Source organism: Giraffa tippelskirchi, chromosome 2 (genome assembly GCF_054371585.1).
Source record: "Giraffa tippelskirchi isolate mGirTip1 chromosome 2, T2T-mGirTip1v1.2.pri, whole genome shotgun sequence".
NCBI lineage: Eukaryota > Metazoa > Chordata > Mammalia > Artiodactyla > Giraffidae > Giraffa > Giraffa tippelskirchi.
In genome coordinates, this window is record NC_137276.1 from 104,171,809 (window position 1) to 104,190,896 (window position 19,088).

Sequence of the window (19,088 nt, forward strand, 5' to 3'; positions counted from 1 at the left end):
GTCTGAGCCAGCAGGGAAGCCCAGGAATACTGGAGTGCATAGCCTATTCCTTCTCCAGGGTCTCTTCCTGACCTAGGAATCAAACTGGGGTCTCCCAGATTGCAGGTAGATTCTTTACCATCTGAGCCAGCAGGGAAGCCCAAGAATACTGGAGTGCATAGCCTATCACTTCTCCAAGGGATCTTCCCAACCCAGGAAGTGCACTGGGGTCTCCTGGATTACAGGCAGATTCTTTAACAGCTGAGCTACCAGGGAAGCCCACTAGGAATATATAATAGCACCATAATCAAATTTTTAAAAATCTTTCATAACTTATTTTTTCAGCAAAAATAAACAACTGAAAAAATTGATTTCTTAAAAACTGTAGTTAAATTTAAAGTTTTTTCAAGAGGAAATACCCTAACTAAAGCTGAAGATATACTCATTCAGATAGTCAACATTTTCTTCTTTCCAGTACTTTACATAATAATGACTTGAATTATTTTTAAATTAAATAATAAGATAGAGACGGTTTTTATTTAATTCTCAAAGTCCAAGCAATAAACAAAGGCAAATACGTGGCATCAAGTCAGTGAATGTGGCAGCCAGACACGCACAGGCCATTTCTCATGATACGGCTACAAGGCTAAATGATCAACTGAAAAAGAATACCTTGCAAACACAACCATTTTTCACCACAGTTTTGTAGCACTTATCTTGCATATATTTTGTGTAAATTCCATTAACTTGCTAATGCTTCATATATGATAGTTATAAAAATCTAAAATGAACAATTAACACTAACGAATAAGATTTTTCTCAAGTGGGTTTTGGCTTTGCATGGTCACATACCTAAGATTTTTTATAGGTGTGACAACTAAGATTTTTACTAAATGCATGATTTGGTAAACATAAGAAACAGACAAAGCTAACCAGCATCTTTAGAAGTCAAATAGTTGATTACCTTCAGGAGAAAGGAGAAGTGATTGAGAATGGAAACAAAATGCTTTTGATGGGCTCATGATTTTCTAGTGATTATTAAGAGAGCAATCATTTTTTCTTTTTTCTTCTTAGACCACGCCATGAGGCATGCAGGATCTTAGTTCCCCGACCAAGGATTGAACCCAGGCCTGCCAGGCCCTCCACGTTGGGAATGGGGAGTCTTAACCACTTAACCACCAGCGAAGTCCTGACAATAATTTTCTAGAATCCTTCAGCACTCTCAGGCATTAGGCTACCTCCTGCAAATTTCAAGCCACTTTTCCTAACAGCTGTACAACTTTATGTCTACCAATTAAAATCCCAAACAGAAGACTAATATTACTAATATTTGCATTGATCAAAAAGAAAACTATAAATTTCAGTTCAATTTCTAATTTCTTTATTCCTAAGAAAATGGAATTTAGGTTACCTTTTGTGAGAACTGGAGAGTCTTCCTCTTTCTTCCAATTATATAAAGATTTCTTTCTTGTTCACCTTTCTCTATTCTGAAGTCTTCCAACTTCCTACAAATTTAAGTACCCAGTTATATGAGTTACAGATAAATAAAGGATATAGAGGAAAAAAAATCATTACGATTCTGGGAATCATACTTTTTTAATTAATAAGAAAATTCCTAAAGTTATAATAAAACTTAAGTCAAACAGTAGTTGCTAGGAACTTAATATAAACAATATCTTCAAGGCAACTAGGAAGTCCTATTTTTCATATCTAACACAGCAATATTCATTCATTTATGTTCTGCTTGGCCCTATGAGGACCAATTTGAACAGGATCTCTCACATTAGCTATTCAAAATGTACCTATGATTTTTCAAAATTGCAATTCTATTCTCTAAAGAAAAAATAAGACCAGAATCCTTCTCCAAACTTAACACTACTCATTTCATAATTTCTGGAAACCAGAACAGCAATGTTACTGGTTCCTCTAATCACCTATATTTCACTCACACGACATAAAAGAAAATTTATAATGTTGCTGTGACCAATTTCAGAGCAAGGAGTCTTTGGCACTGAAGATCATTTTCCTTCTTCACAACTAGAGAGTTCAAGTAACTAAATGTCTTTTTTCTCAAATATGAACGTTGTTGAAAACACAGACTTATGCTTTGTGTGCTCACTTTAAAATTCCACTAGAAAAGTTTTAAAACTGACTTTGTACCCATGCTCTAAGATATAAGTGAACACTGAAATGAGTATAAGCATAAATGATATAAAGACAAAGACTGATTTCCAAGGAAATCACTTTTTTCTCAAGATACATCTGCAGCCCACATTCATATGACAACCAAACATCATCCACAGGGGAGTTCTAAATCAGACTCCCCTTCACAAGTAATCAATTTCACCAGCAGTATGTGTATTTAAGGAACTACCATGAGGTTTTTCACTTGTAGCCAAATGAAACTCCTACCCTATACCTGTACAGATCCCTTTGTTTTGACAGTGAACCACTACACACTATTTATTTTCAATCAATAATAAAGCAAAGGAACATTCTAGATCTTCAAAAGTACCATGTTCAACTGTACATGATTCCACACTTATGTGAGGTGGTCAGCTAAGAAAAGTAACATTATGAAAGATCACAATATATATATATGTGATTCACTCATTCATTTAGAATGAACATAATTTCTATTTATTGGATTAAGACAAACTATATACCTGAACTTTAGCCCCAAACAGAACCATACCATGCCATGCTAAGTCACTTCAGTCATGTCCTACTCTTTTTGACCCCATGGACTGTAGCCCACCAGGCTCCTCTGTCCAAGGAATTCTCCAGCCAAGAATACTGGAGTGGGTTGCCATGCCCTCCTCCAGGCGATCTTTCCAACCCAGGGAATTCTGGGACTTCCCTGGTGGCACAATGGATAGGAATCCACCTGCCAATGCAGGGGACACCAGGATTCAACTCCTGGTCCAGGAGGATTCCACATGCCTTGGAGCAAATAAGCCCATGCACCAAAACTATGGAGCCTGTGCCCTAGAACCTGTGCCCCACAACAAGAGGAGCCACTGCAATGAAAAGCCTGCACACCACGAGTAGCCCCAACTTGCCACAGCTAGAGAAAGTCTGCACACACCAAGGAAGATCCAGCATCACCAAAAATAAATAAAAGTATTTTAAAAAAACAAAAGAAATGCTTGTTTAAGGAACTATTCTTTAGGACTTTCATTTCTGGTAACTGTTTGCTTCTCTTGATTTTGACAACAAAAAGTATAGCAAAATGACACCTTCCATTCCAATGATCATGCAACTCAAGACAAATTTTAAGGCTTAATTATAGCATACTACATACATGGTGGTGATTTTCTGTATTTCTTATCCCAACTTCAGATTTTGCTTTTCACAGTTTATTGTATACTTATAAACATTCTTAAATTCACTGTATAAAACAGAAGTATCATAAAATACTAATCACTGACTCTTCTGGCTAAACACATGAAAACTTACACAAAATTATCTTCAAGGTATTAGTTATTACGAGACACAAACATGACAGAATGCTGAAAAGTTTTAGATATCAACAAAAATAGTATTTGCTGCCTCCATTTTGGTAACTTGAAAATCAGTACAGTACAATTCAGTACAAGGAAAATCCTACCATCCATAGTATACTTAGGAGATATCATTTCTCCCTAAAAGAGAATAGGGCTACTTAAGAGGCAAGACTGATCCTAGGTCTGATTTTACAAAATGAACCTGTAACCCTGTCATGCCTGACATCAAAGACGATATGCAAGGCTACTACGTCATTTCAAACGGACTCCGGGGTCAACTTGCAGAAGCTCCTCCTGGCCAGAGATGGAAAAACTTAAACATCAATAAGGACATTAGAAATAGCTATATCACAGCAGTGTGATTAATACAGTGAAAAACACAAACACACACAAACTGGCCACTCGAAGATATAAAAGAATAAATTTTTACTTTGAAGGTAAATAAAGCAAAATCAGCAAGCATCTATCCTGTTTTCTGTATACAAACTTTACTACTGGATGATCAAATAGTAGAAGTGGTAAATTTTTGTTTAGAAGTATCCAAGATAATAAAGAACTCAGAGCTGAAATATCACTCTTTTATAATCTCTAAAGAATTAATGCATCTAGGGTAGTCAGCATCAGAACCTGCTACCACCACAAAAAAAAATAAAGGAAATTATGTGCCTCCTGATGGAATTTTACCACTTATGAAATAATCTCACAAAAAACTAAAAATATGACATTTGGAACAACTGGAAATTTCAACAATGGCTATTTGGTTCTATTGAGGAATTGTTTGTTTTTTTTTAAGATATGACAGTGGCACTCTGGTTTTAAGATAAGGAATTATCTTTAGAAATTACATACTGATAAAGTTTTGGACTTTATGGTAAAAAATGGTAAGTCTGAAACATCCTTCAAAACAATACTGAAGGAAGAAAAGGCAGGTGTTTACGTAGATGAAACAAGTTATGAAAAAATTTACCACAGTAAAGTTAGAGAACAATTTTGACATTTTCCTACCACAATTAAAATATATCCCAACCCATTACTAAAATATGTATATATGATTATTTATACCACTAAAAATTTAACTATGTGTAAATAACCATATAGATATATTTTCATAGATATAAACAATATTAATAAATATCCTAAAACAAACCTAAATATGCCTAGTGGTACCTCTGGGACAACCACTCTTCGCTTCCAGGCCTGCAGGTCACGCTCCGTAGCCATCTGACTGCGTGGAGCATTCTGGTGCATCTGACGGACACCTTCCACTTGTCCACTACGACGCAGACCAATATTTGGAGGAGACTGGATGTCTAAGCTTAGTCTTCTAAAACCTAGGAAAAAATTGTAAAGAATGACTGCAAAACAAACTTCAATCTAATATGCAGACACATTCCTCCCAATATGATACAAACCAAAATAAAAGATCTACTGAAAAAACTGTGGAAAAGAGTTTTTAATGCAACTGAGATCAAAATGTAGAATACAGAACATGACTATTAATGCCATTTTCCATTTTTACTAGACTTTCTGAATTTTATGTTACAAGCATTTTCTAGAATAATGTTATACTTGCAGTCTTAAAAACCTTGCCTTCCTCAAAACTGCAAGCTAAAACATTATCTTTCTGGAAAAATCAGCAATGCAAACAGATGTCTCAAACTGTGGTGGCTTGAAAATAAGAGATCTAATAACAAACATTATTTATGACCTAAAGAGATAATCTAAGCCACTCAGGCAGGCAGCCTGCCAGAGACCATTATTAAAATTCACAAAAATGTGAAGTGGGGAAATGCCAGCAGCACCTGAAATGGAGCTAGAGGAGTGGGTAACAGGGCAATGTGGCCAATACTGAGCCCTGAGCCTGCGCAGAGCTGGGCCGGCAGACACAGGAGGAGGCAGGGTAACCTCCCAGGAGCTAGAAGTCACAAAGGATGGAGGCTACCCTGAGGGGGTTGTGGGGGAGCCCAGGCAAGTACTGGTTTCCTTAAAATACAGAGTGCGCACAGGGAACTCTACTCAATGCTCTGTGGTGACCTAGATGGAAAGAAATTCCAAAGAAGAGGGGATATATCTATATGTATAACTAATTCACTTTGCTGCACAGAAGAAATTAACACAATGTTGTAAAGCAACTACACTCAAATTAAAAAAATAAATTTTTTAAAGAAAGTTATAAAAAAAAAAAAAAAAAGAGTGAAGAGGCCCCTGCTACTAACTAGGGGCTATATACTTTTTGGCCTCCTGATGCGAAGAGCTGACTCATTTGAAAAGATCCTGATGCTGGGAAAGATTGAAGGCAGGAAGAAGAGAAGGGGATGACAGAGGATGAGATGGTTGGATGGCATCACCAACTCCATGGAGATGAGTTTGAGTAACCTCCGGGAGTTGGTGATGGACAGGCAGGCCTGGCACGCTGTGGTCCATAGGGTCACAAGGAGTAGGACACAAGTGAGAGACTTAACTGAATTGAAGGAGGCTATTAACTTTTACTTCAAATACACCAGCTCTCCTCGCCTAGGATAAAATTCAAATATAAGTGAATGCAACTTCTGCACTCTTCTACATACAACATTCTGTTTACCGATCAAATGTGAACCAGTTTGTACTGCACAACATACTATACTTCATCTATTAAAAATGACATTAAGTGAACCTGCTATTAATCCAAAATTTATATTAAAACATACTGATGTTTAAGAAACACTTTTTGCATTTAGAACTAAAAATAAATTCTAAATTTAACTGCTGAAGTCACAGCATTATTCTCCAACAATTTGAAGAAAACATATGCACAGTTTACTTATCTCAGGTTACTGTAACATGAGTGACCATAAACAGATTAATTACAAAGAATGGTTATTCCACACAGTGGAATACCATGAAGCTATAAAAAGAATGAAGAAGAGTTCTATGAATGGATAGGAGTGATTTCTAGAATATACTGTAAAGGAAAAAAGCAAAGTGTACAGAAGAATGCATACATATCTTGTGCCACGTGCTCTGATACACTGAGATAAACGCAGTGGAAACTATGCAGTATTCTTGCCTAAAATGTTGAACCTGAATCCAATTATGAGATACTGAGACACATTCAGGGAATTGAGGGAAAATCTGTGAAATAACAGGCCTGAACTCTTGTAAGTTGCAGTACCATGAGGGAACTGTTCTAAATTAGGAGAAGTCATAATTAAGCACAACAACCAAGGCTTGATTAAATCCTAAAATTTTAAAAAGCCCTGAAGGACAATTTTGGAACAAGTGAGGAAATATGAAGATTGTACATTAGGTAGCAGTATTTTATAGTTTGTATACTATATAGTATTATAAAGTTTGTTGACCTATGATCACTGTATTATGAACATATAAAAATGTTTCTGGTTCTTGGAAGATACAGAATCATGTCTGAAGGGATAAAGTTCACAGTATCTCCAACTTGCTCTAAAATTTAGGAAAAAAAATACCAGAGACAGAAATTACTTCAAGTGTATATGAGAACCATACAAGACTGTTAGTATCATTTCTGTTTGAGATTAGCAAACTCTCAAAACTACCCCAAAATCAAGAGAACGAATGAATAAAATCAGATATAGGCATACAATAAAGTACACAATAGTCAAAATTAATCCAATGCAATAGCTGATCAATCTTAAAAATATAGCATTCTAATGGCATAAAGTGAAGAGGAACTAAAGAGCCTCTTGACGAGGGTGAAAGAGAGTGAAAAAGCTAGCTTAAAACTCAACATTCAAAAACCTAAGATCATGCCATCCAGTCCCGTCACTTCATGGCAAATAGATGGGAAAATAGTGGAAGCAGTGACATATTTTTTTACTTGGGCTCCAAAATCACTGCAGATGGTGACTGCAGCCATGAAATTAAAAGACGCTTCCTCCCTGGAAGAAAAGCCTGACAAATGACAAACCAATATAGCATATTAAAAAGCAGAGACATCATTTTGCTAACAAAGATCCGTCTAGTCAAAGCTATATGATTTTTCCAGTAGTCAGGTATGAATGTGAGAGTTGGATCACAGAGGTGGAGCGCCAAAGAATTGATGCTTTCAAATTGTGGTGCTGGAGAAAACTCTTGAGAGTCCCCTGGACAGCAAGGAGATCAAACCAGTCAATCCTAAAGGAAATCAACCTTGAATATTCATTGGAAGAACTGTTCCTGAAGCTGAAGTCCCAACACTGTGGCCACCTGATGCAAAGAGCCAGCTCACTGGAAAAGACCCTGATGCTGGGAAAGATTGAGGGCAGGTAGAGAAGGTGGCAACAGAGGATGAGATGGTTGGATGGAATCACCAACTCAATGGACTATGAATCTGAGCAAACTCCGGGAGACAGAGGATAGAGAAGCCTGGAGTGCTGAGGTCTCTGGGGTCACAAAGAATCAGACACAAAGTTCCCTTCATAAACCTTTTTATAAAGTTTAAAAACAAATGCTTTTTATTAATACATATAAGAATGTCAAATCTATTTTTCAGAATGCAAAGGAACGATCAACAGAGTTGTCATCTTGAGAGAGGGAAATAGGGCAGGACCACATAAAAAGATGTGTATTATTATCATGATTTTTAAAAAAAAGAAAAAGAAGAGCATCTGTGAATCAATGATAAATGTCAATAACAAAATTTCAGAGTTTTGTTGCTGTTGTTAAGTACTGACTTATTTACTTGGCTACACCTGGTCTTAGCTGCAGCATGCAGGATCTAGTTCCCTGAACAGGGATCAAACCTAGACCCCCTGCACAAAGAGCATGGAGTCTCAGTCACTCAACTACCAGGGGTTCCAAGAACAAAGTTTTGACAGATCCAATTCTGTGCTGCTAGAAACCAAAACAACTAAATATATAAATATATAAAAGGAGAAAACTTAAAAGTATAATGCACTAATTTTAAAGAGAATTAATGAAACTTCTAGACCTAACAGTCACTCCAAATAAAAATCTAAAGCTCTCCGAGTTTTGTGGAGTCCAGCGGTTACAACTCTGTGTTTTCACTGCCGAGGACCTGGGTTTGATTCCTGGCCAGGAAACTAGATCCCATCAGTCATGTGGCCAAAATAAAAAATAATAATAATAAAAAAACCTAAAGTCTAGTTATGAGGCAGATTAGATGAAAGAGAGCAAGAATGAAAGGGCAGAAAGAGCTGAAGAAACTGTTCAGAACAGAGCACAGAGCAATAAAGAGATAGGAAATTTTACAGCATTTTATGGACTCAAAAAGCTCTAATCTTCCACAAGGTTTTAAAGTTCAGTTGCATAACAATCACCCATCTCTTCTAGATTATTTCCATTAGTATAATTATTACCACATTCCAGTATTAAGTACTCTGCCCTGAAATTCACTATAAGCTTTCTGATTCTATAAGACACATTAGGGCTCTACTCAATTAACTTTTTAAAAGATTATATAAAAAGGAAATCTAATGTTTCCTTTAGAAAACACTTTGTTCTCTACTCTTTTTAACTTAAAACTATTTAATATAATTTTGTAAATACTCTTATTTTAGAGCAAAAAGACTTCAACAGCCTTTCAAAGTACCTGAAATTCAAACGTTCATTTGTTAGTCCATCAACCTTATACCTAATAAAGCTATCCTCCAGACTTCTGCTCAAAGTTGTAAATGTATACTGCTTAAAGTTTTTCACACTGAATGCAGGGGACAATGACTTCATTTATTCTTCAATTTCAATCTAGCCATGTTAAGGCAAAATACCTCTGCTCTATTTCTTACCTCTTCGGGGTGTTTCTTCCCCATTTGAAAGTCCACTTGGAACAGCCTCCTGACCTGCTCCCATTCTCTGATCTTGCTGCTGCTGCAACTGTCTTATCATTCCATCCAGGACACTGCGCTCTGGGCTTCGTTCACCATTATCATTGGTTTGCAGGCTTATAATTTGTTCTATTACCTCTCCATCACCTGCAAATTCAATGAATGAACATCAAATCATAATGTATACAAAGATGGGAAAAAAAAACTTCCAACAAGCTACAATTAAAAATTAGCAATTGTCAGAAGACTTGTTTTTCAAAAATAATCATTAAAGATAGCCTTTATTTTCACAACTAATTAAGTTAGAGAAAAGATTCAAAACCAACTTTACAGTACTAAGTTCCACAAGAACCTCAACAGAGCTTCTGAAATCCGTTGAAGTAAGCAGAGGAAAACACATTTCAGAGAAAATCATGTTTTTCTGTTTCACATCAATGCCTCTTATTTATACGATTATTTCATTAAAATCTTATTTCCCAAGGTCTCTGACTTTAACAGATCAGCAAAGAATCAACTGAACTTCACTGTATACCTCTGAGTTTTCTATGCAACTCAGTCTCTGATGTAGAGAGAAGCACTGGCATTTCTTTAGTCTCCAGAAATAAAAAAGAGTGAGTAACACCTTTTTGGCCTTCAGCAAATGACCACTCTGAACTTCAGCTATAATGCTTCAGGTACAAAATCAGATTTTTTTAAGTGTCTTTGCTTCTTTATTTTTCAAATAATACATTTTCAGAGATATTTAATACAGTCATAGTTAGTTTTAATGGAGAAAAAGTGCTAGACTGTTGTGGGGTCTTGAAATGTACTTAAGACACTAACATTTTCATGCAAAAACAATTCCTTACTTGTCCTCCCACCATAAAACACATCTTCTTTGAACACAGAACATAGAACTTCCAACCACATCAGCTTATAAGCAGAATTCTAACAAACTGAAATTAATAGGCAAAAGAATTAGGCAAAAAGAATGCAAAGATATACTTGTATACTTGCGTCCATAGTAACACATGAGAAACTGAAAAATGTCATACTATTCCAGGGAAAAAACAATACTTCTATCCTACTATGTGAGTTAGGATTCCCTTGTATCTCAGATAACATCTCCATTTTACTACGGAAATCAATGAAGAACTTAAAAGAGCTAAATAAAAACCACTGAAGCTTTTTTGATCACTGTCAAAAAAAAAAATGAGCTCAGAAAGCAGAAGTAGAGCCCTAATCTAAAAGGATAAAAAGACTTTCATTAGAACCAGGAGTAATATAACATTCCTAAGATCACAACATGGAACCAAAGGGAAAAGAGCGGAAAGGGAGACTTCTAATCCTTTCCCCTCTCCCCAAAAACCCACGTAACGTTTCTCTCCTGGCCCTGGACTTAGATATACGCTTGCCGAACACCATCAGGAATGATACTGGTTTCTATCTGGCATAATGCAACCACCATTCAAATATTAAAGAAGGCTTCAATGCTACAGTATTCTTTCACTACAAAATACTACAGCACTGGAAAGAATAAAAGAAAGAAGGGCTTTCAAATACTGGATAACTGGGACCCCTGAGAGAAGACAATAGAGTCCAGTCTTTGGATTGCTCCAGGTAAGAGCCTAGAGGCAATTTCCAAGCTGCAGAACAAGAAGAGGGAATCCAAATACCATCCAGAAATCACACCGAGTTGAGACAGAGGTCAGGGTCTGGGAGCAAGCAGGAAGACTAAAATATGCAAACTGGTTAGAAGAATTGAAGAGATATGCCATAATAACACTAATTTTAAAAAGCTGGATTATTGGGACTTCTCTCATGGTCCAGTGGCTAAGACCCTGAGCTCCCAATGCAGGGGACCCAAGTTCAATCCCTGGTCAGGGAACAAGATCTCACATGCTGCAACTAAGACCTGGTGCAGCCAAATAAATACATATTAAAAAAAAAAAAAAAGGTGGATTATTTACATTAATATGAAACAAATAGTCTTCAAAACAAGAAATACTCTCCCAAGAATAAACAGGGATATATCATAATGATGAAAGAAGTAATTCATCAAGAGCACAATCTGAAATGTGTATTTACATAATAACAGAATTTTAAAACACATAAAGCAAAAACTAACTGATTGAATAGAAGGAAAAAAAAAATAAGACAAATCCACAGGATAGTTGGATATTTCAGCACTCCTTAAAACAGCCACAAGATGGGAAAAAGCCAAGTGTTCTCCAGCTACTAGTGAATGGATAAATAATGGCATATCCACACAATGGTGCATGATCATGAAACAAGAAAAAAAAAAAAGAGAGACTGATACCTGCAATAACAGGAATGAATTTCAAAAGCACCATGCTAAGTTGAAGAAGCCAGATACAACAGACTACATGTTGTATGATTTCATTGATATAAAATTCCTTTAAAAGGAAAAATTAAAGTGACAACAACAGTCATTACAAGGGGCCAGGAGAAGGGAGAGGAATAATTCTACACAGGCTCAGGAGAATTTCCGGGGGCGCTGGAAATTCTCTGTATTTGGACTGTGGTGGCGGCTTACGTGACTGTCTTAACATTTCTTAACTCATTTGAATTGCACACTTAAAAGTGGTGAATTTTGTTGTACGTAAAGTATACTTCGATCAAACTAATAAAAAGAATTTGGAAGAGTAAACATATGGTGATTTACATTAATCTTTAACCTTAAAGTTTCAGCAAATCAATCCTCATCCAAACAAAAATATCTTTAATTTTTTTTTAATTGGAGGATAATTGCTTTACAATGTTGTGTTGTCTTCTGCCATACATCAACATGAATCAAGTCACAGGTATACACGTCCCCTCCCTCTTGTACCCCCCTACCTCCTCTCACTTCATCACACAGGCTTATCTTTTTTTCTTTGCTTAGTACAAGAATATTAGAGAAAAACACTACACTGCTATGATCAAAAACCAACAAAACAAAGCAAAACACCTCTGCCCTTGGCTAAGACAGGCAAAGGACAAGATGGAACTGGAACCTCCTCTGCCAGAAAGTTAAAGTGCTCAAGGAACAATGGGGACTTGGGAAAGGACACAAAACTCAGCCTAAAGGGTTTTCACCCAAATCCAAGGATAACATGAGCAACTAAGTAATGATAGTACTGGATTTTAACCCACTATATAACAACCCGGAAGTCCAGACTAAAACTTGATAAATAGGAGAGTAGTAGATGGTCAGCTAATGATAAAATGAAAAAGCAATGATAAAAGAGTTGGAAAACCATTTCGCCACCTTCAGAACAACAACTGATTCAGGCAAGCATTACCAATGGATCCTCAAACTTATAGGTAAAGTTAGAAAACCTGTTCCTTACAGGTTATTTACACAAGTTACTAAATAATTACAAAGAGGAAAAAACCTTCAGAGTGGAGAACTTTGGCAGATACCCAGTGTTCAAAGTCAACACCACCAATAATTGGATGAAACACAACCATGGGCATCCTGACATGATACTCCAAGAAGGCTACATCATTTATGCTGTGCTCTTCAAAAATGCACAACCTGAACTTAATGACAGCTAAATTTAATGTTTAGCCTCAAATTAAAATCTACACCAGGGGGAGAAGGCAATGGCATCCCACTCCAGTACTCTTGCCTGGAAAATCCCATGGACGGAGGAGCCTGGTAGGCTGCAGTCCATGGGGTCGCTAAGAGTCAGACACGACTGAGCGGCTTCACTTTCACTTTTCCCTTTCATGCACTGGAGAAGGAAATGGCAACCCACTCCAGTGTTCTTGCCTGGAGAATCCCAGCGACGGCGGAGCCTGGTGGGCTGCCGTCTATGGGGTCGCACAGAGTCGGACACGACTGAAGCGACTTAGCAGCAGCAGCAATATTTGACAAGAAAATAGAAAAGACCAGTATGAAATGGTCTGAGACTTACTTCCTATACAGAGGAGATGAAATTCTCTTCTAAGTTTTCTTTGTAACCCAGACCCTGGGAACTCTGAGGACATTTCTGCCATATTATTTATTTATGTGTTTGCACATAATAGGTAAATGTAATCTGAGACTTCAAGTGATAAATTGGGATAAAATTGAAAATTTCTTTGAAATTTTGTACATCTTAAATTCTAAAATGGACGTTCTGTTAAAACTATAGTTTGAAGCTATATATATATTTTTTATAAAGTTTTAAATCACCTGTGTCTGAAAGTTTAAGAATGTTGTATGGGTATTAAAATCTTCATTTTAAGTAAAAAAAAATAATAATAAAATAAAATAAAATAAAATCTACACCAGGGAGGGAATAAAAGCTGTAACAGCATTATTAGAATAACAAAACTTGATTACAGGCTATAATAGTATAAATGTTAAGTATTCTATTTTTGATAACTGTTCATGATTATATAAGAAAACATACTTGTTCTCAGAAAATACATACTGAAGTATTTAAGGGTGAATGGACATGAGGCCCAGAACTTAAGTCTCAAGTGGTTCACAACAATGATATGTATCTAGAGACAGAATAATAAAACAAACATTGCAAAATATTAAGGACTGGTAAATCTGAAAGTACAGGAATTCTCTGTATTATTACTTACATTTTTCAAATTAAAAAAAAAATTTTTTTTAAAGGTTTAGCACTTACTTGTTGCCACATAGCCTAGTTGTGGAACCAAATGTTCATCTGCAGAATTTTCTCGGCCAGGCACTAATCGCTGATACTTAGTTGGATGAGGGTTTCCATCTACATCTACCAAGAATGGTGGAGGCATAAGGTGAGGGGCCTGCTGAGTCTGCTCATCTAAGACGTAATTATTAGAATCCCTAATCAGTGGTCGATAGTCAGTATGGAAGAACATCTGGTCAGGAATCTAGAAACACAAAAGTTTACAGACTGAAATTTTGAGGATTAAACATGTTAAAGAACATAAATATTAACCAGTTAATTTTATTTGAAAGGATAAGAAATCAAATCAATACATCTTATCTATTTTTAAAACATCCTTAACTATTTACATGCTCTAAGAAAGTATGTAAAATGACCTTTTCATATGGCTTGCTGCATCCAAAACCAAATATCAGAAGGTGACCGTGAGAATCTGTACAGGCAAAATGCTGTCCATCCTGTGAAAACTTACAATCAAAGACAGCTCCATGTCCTTGTCCTTCAATCTAGGAAACAAAGATGGAAAATTTTATGACCATTTCTATGTAACACCTTTAGTTATATAAACTTCTGAAAAAAATATTTAAAAACGAATTTTTCATTAAGCACATCAGTATTTTCAAAAAGCAAAATTCACTTTAGATATCACTGGCCTAGAAAAAACCTTGATGGATCTTCTAAGAATTAGTTCTCAAAATGATCAAATGAAGGATCATAAACCAACCCAAAGTGAAGGCTTTCTTTACATCTTATAAAAGAATGAAACTTCCATAAACTTTTTAATATATAACAAAAATCTATTGATTAATAACTTACAAGGGAAATGATTAAAGATTAACAGTTTGTTATTCATGAATTAAAATCAATACTTTTATGGAGTTTAAGCTTTCTACTTAGATGACTAACCACCATGCAAAATTTGTAATGCTGCAAGTCTCAAGGGTGCATTTGTAAATTCTTACACCTGCAACTACCTTACTTCAGAATGCCACAAATTTCTAAGTGCGTCGTGAATGTTGGGCTTCCCTCATAGCTCAGTTGGTAAAGAAGTCACCTGCAATACAGGAGACCCTGCTTCGATTCCTGGGTAGGGAAGATTCCCTGTAAAAGGGAAAAGCTACCCACCCCAGTATTCTGGCCTGGAGAATTCCATGGACTATACAGTCCATGGGGTGGTAGAGTCAGACACCAACTAAACAACTTTCACTTTCATGAATGTTGCCTTAAATACGTAACTTCTAAACTGCTTTCTTCTTGTTATTTTAACTCTAAATTTGATTAGTTTAGTATTAACAATTTATAGTTAAATGAGATGTTTCATTAACTCATTAGTACAGAGGTATGCATACTTGTTGTCTCAGCCTATAAATAATAATTAAAATTTAGGACAAGTTAACTTGAATCAGTACTGGAAAAAGGAATCATCCACCCAAACAAAACAGAAGTATCTATTTTCATTGCCAGAACAAACTCTCATACATACCTATATACCCACTTGAAAAACAATTCACTTCTGCTATACCACACATGAAAAAGAGTGCCTTTAACAAAATGGGGTGGGGGGGGGATTAAGGTATTAGGATACTTAGGGACCTGCTGAATAAGATAATGCCCCCCTGACCTGAGACTCTCAGTCCAAGTAAAACAAAGGCGGGTGGGGAGGCAAGAGCCCTGAGCTGGTCAGGCAAAGCTGGTGGCAGCTACCACACATGTGCAACTAACCTCACCAAAAGCTCTGCTAAGGGTACCTACTGAGAAGGACGTTTCCCAAGTGGGCAAATCTACCTAGGCAGAGCAAGACACACGCCGCTTTTTATCTGCTGTCTGAAGAGTCCTACACAATCATTCCTGATAAAACAAAAATAATCTGCAACTGTGTCCAGAGAACACTTCAATGTCACACTATGTTTACTACTTTTTTAACGAAACACTGTCTCATTAATAGCTTAAAACCCAAGAATTAGGAGATTCTCGGGTGATCAGTAAAGGTAAGAATTATTCAGCCTACAAGGCCAATTTTTGGTGTCTGACTAGAAATAAAATCATCATTGTCCATTTGAGACTTTTCAGGTTACTCTTTGGCTTAGTAGTTATTTTAGATTATATTCTGTTTAAAGTCTGAATTAATGTAGTCTTCTGTTTTAACAGATTAAATTTAGGATGTTCCTATTGAGTTTTAAAGGACAATTAAGAAGATTGTACCTATGAATTTTAAGGCCACAGAAAAACTAAAGAAGGCTTATTTATTTTCCAAGGATTCCAAACAGAGATGCAACATTCAGAGATGCCTAATGATGTACTTTATGCTATTTGAGTTGTTTTAGTGCATTTAATGTTAGTAAATAAAACACTTTATTTTAGACAGTTAAACTGTCCAGTGTAAGCATACTGAAATTAAAATTTTAAAGGTCAAAAAATAAAGCAGCAAAAACATGGAATACATGGACGAAGATGGTTTTCAATTAAAAGGTCTAAGAACCACTCATCTGTAGGATGCTACTGGACTGCCTCGAAAATTAATTAGCCTTTGAACTGGGTCTCAATATAAGTAAGGAGTAATTTTAGAAAACCGATCGATCATGTGTGTGTCTCAAAAGTCTTAACAATGTATAAGCCCTTTTATACATTCCCCTTAGAAATTTATCCCAAGGAAATAATCAGGGATCTATATACACAGCCATGTATATTCAAACTGTTGCTGCTGTGCACGTTTTAGAAACTACTTAAATACTCAACAACAGCAAATTAACTACGTAAGTGACATTCTTCTAAGAAAGGCTGAATTTACCATCAAACATACATTTACAAATTTCTAAAAAATATTTAAGGGCTTGAAAAGCATTCTTTACATAAAATGAGAAGGGATTACAAAACTGTGCAAAAGAGTAACAACAAACAAAAAACTACATGTAAGAATGACAACTAATAATTCTGTAAAGAATGATGCCATCAGAAAATCTCCAATGTACATTGATACCTGTGAAAGTTTAATAAGGAACCAGACATTTACACAGTCTCTGGAAAAAAATCAGTTAAAAAATTACAAAGAAAGAAACATTTAAAAAATTAGTGCGAAAACTTGGCAGATGTCACCTTAACCAAATACTTATAATTATCACCATATTAACAGTGGAACATATAAACATCATTAGCCTCCTAATATAATGCATGGAGGGCACATTATTTTTTTTTATCAAAAAATATACAACAGTATTACATCATGAGGAAATACCAGACAAAACAAATATCCTGTAATATTACTTGTCTGTAAAAAGGCAAGATATGCAGGGTGAAGGAGTACTGATTTTACAAAAGTGGAAATACATAACTACTTAATATGATGCATGATCCTAAATTAGTCCAAGAGGTAAAACATAACTATAAAGGCATTATTAGGACAATTGACAAATTTTGAATGTAAACCAGATTAGATAATGCTACCTTATCAATGTTAAATTTGCTGATTGTTGGTAACTATATTGCAGCTATGTATAAGAAATTCTAAAAATATGCAATAAGATCATAATCTGGTTTTCAAACATTTGTGTGCAAGAAGAAAAAAGCTGAGGAAACAAATTATGTTTGACTCCTGAGAGGACTTTACTGAATATTATTTTTTATTATCAGATATTTTAATAAATTTAAATAGTGAAAAACTGTGAATTACCATAATTTTGCCAATTTAAACACAGATAGGGACACATTCACAGACACAAAGCTAAATAAATAAATTTTGAAAATCTTCCCCTCATGTGAATTAGTTATACAGATTTCACTACATATGTACGTTTGTATGTATGACTATCAGATATTTATCAGCCTTAAAGTAGCATCCTGATCTCTAGAAATACAAACTGCCAAAAACATGCAGATCGGTTTCTGGCTACATCTCCTTATTCAAACATTTGAAACAAGTACAAACACACATGGAGACACATACTCCCCTCACTTACCATATTGAAATAATGTTTCATCTTGGTGCCTTTTGTGATATCCCATATGAATATGCTGCCATCATGTCCTGCAGATAACATAATTCTGGAATCAAAGGGATGTGTCTCCAAAACAAATACTTCATCAGCATGTCCCTTTATTCAACAAAGTCATATAGTTAAGGAGGGTCTGCAAGTTGTAAGTTTAAAATTAAAAGCCCATGTTGTCACAGTATCTAAGGGCTTTTAAAAGTGCATTAATGACAGTAATTTATACATTAGTATATATACAAATTTCTACTCATTTGATAATATAAATGAAACAGTTTTTTTTTAAGTTGAAAAAAAAAATCTTTATTTGTTGTATGTTACAAAACTACCTACCAACAGGTTATGAAGCAGCTGTCCAGTATAAGAATTCCACACTTTGAGGACATGATCATTCACAGCTGTGACAACAATGCTATCATTCTGATTCCAAGCTATCATTGTTACTTTGGGTTTCATAAACCTTTCCTCTTCCAAAGATAAATCTCTAAGAAAAAAAATACAACATGTGCAGTGCTATATGTGTAGGAGGCTACACAATCCCTCACCGATACAAAAGTAGTAAATAATCTAGCTCATGTCCACACCTTATCCACTTCACAGAGTTTATCACGTCTGACCCACAAGAGGTTATCTACGAACAGATGAGGGCAAGATCCCAAGGGGGAAGGGATGATTCAGAAACAGTTCAGAGGCTGAATACAGGCAGATTCCAGAACACCACCATTATTCATAAAAGCAAAGCTTTTCTCTACATCTAGGATTCCTTTCTCTTGACTGCAAGGCCTATTGCTAATATTTTCAACTACTTCACTTTCCAGAGATGACAAAGAAGTTCAGGAAGACAGGAAGAAGGTAATTCACCTTCATGTCCCCAATGTCTAGAAAAGTGCCTGACACACTTTCAGTGTGCTGAACTATCTCTTTACACTTCCCTACAGACTGTTCCTACAGCTCCCTTATCAAGAAGGGTCTTATACACACATGTCTGCAATGTTTTGCTGCCTTCATGAAAGCAATATGCAGTTTCTGTGTTAAATACAGCAGTCATTAGTATGGGGGGTGGGGGGAGAACCTAGCTGCTTCTGAAGTCATAGAGCACATTCTAAGAAATTATAAACATAAAATAAACATGTTTTTTAAAGAAAACAGCCACAAGGATTGCTATGTAACAGCTACCTGTGTAGGCACAATGGAACACAAATGACTGAATAA

General features: G+C 35.8%; 1 protein-coding gene across 1 annotated transcript in view; it reads right to left on the minus strand.

Moving 5' to 3' along the window:
* Positions 1 to 19,088, minus strand: part of BRWD1 (bromodomain and WD repeat domain containing 1) — a 120,102-nt gene that overhangs the window by 56,963 nt on the left and 44,051 nt on the right. The window contains exons 14-20 of the mRNA XM_081569894.1: positions 18,210 to 18,360; positions 17,847 to 17,981; positions 14,271 to 14,399; positions 13,873 to 14,098; positions 9,224 to 9,409; positions 4,633 to 4,816; positions 1,391 to 1,484 (exon numbers count right to left, since the gene is read on the minus strand). Coding sequence (XP_081426020.1) covers positions 1,391 to 1,484; positions 4,633 to 4,816; positions 9,224 to 9,409; positions 13,873 to 14,098; positions 14,271 to 14,399; positions 17,847 to 17,981; positions 18,210 to 18,360 — 1,105 coding nt within the window. The remainder of the gene's footprint in view (positions 1 to 1,390; positions 1,485 to 4,632; positions 4,817 to 9,223; positions 9,410 to 13,872; positions 14,099 to 14,270; positions 14,400 to 17,846; positions 17,982 to 18,209; positions 18,361 to 19,088) is intronic.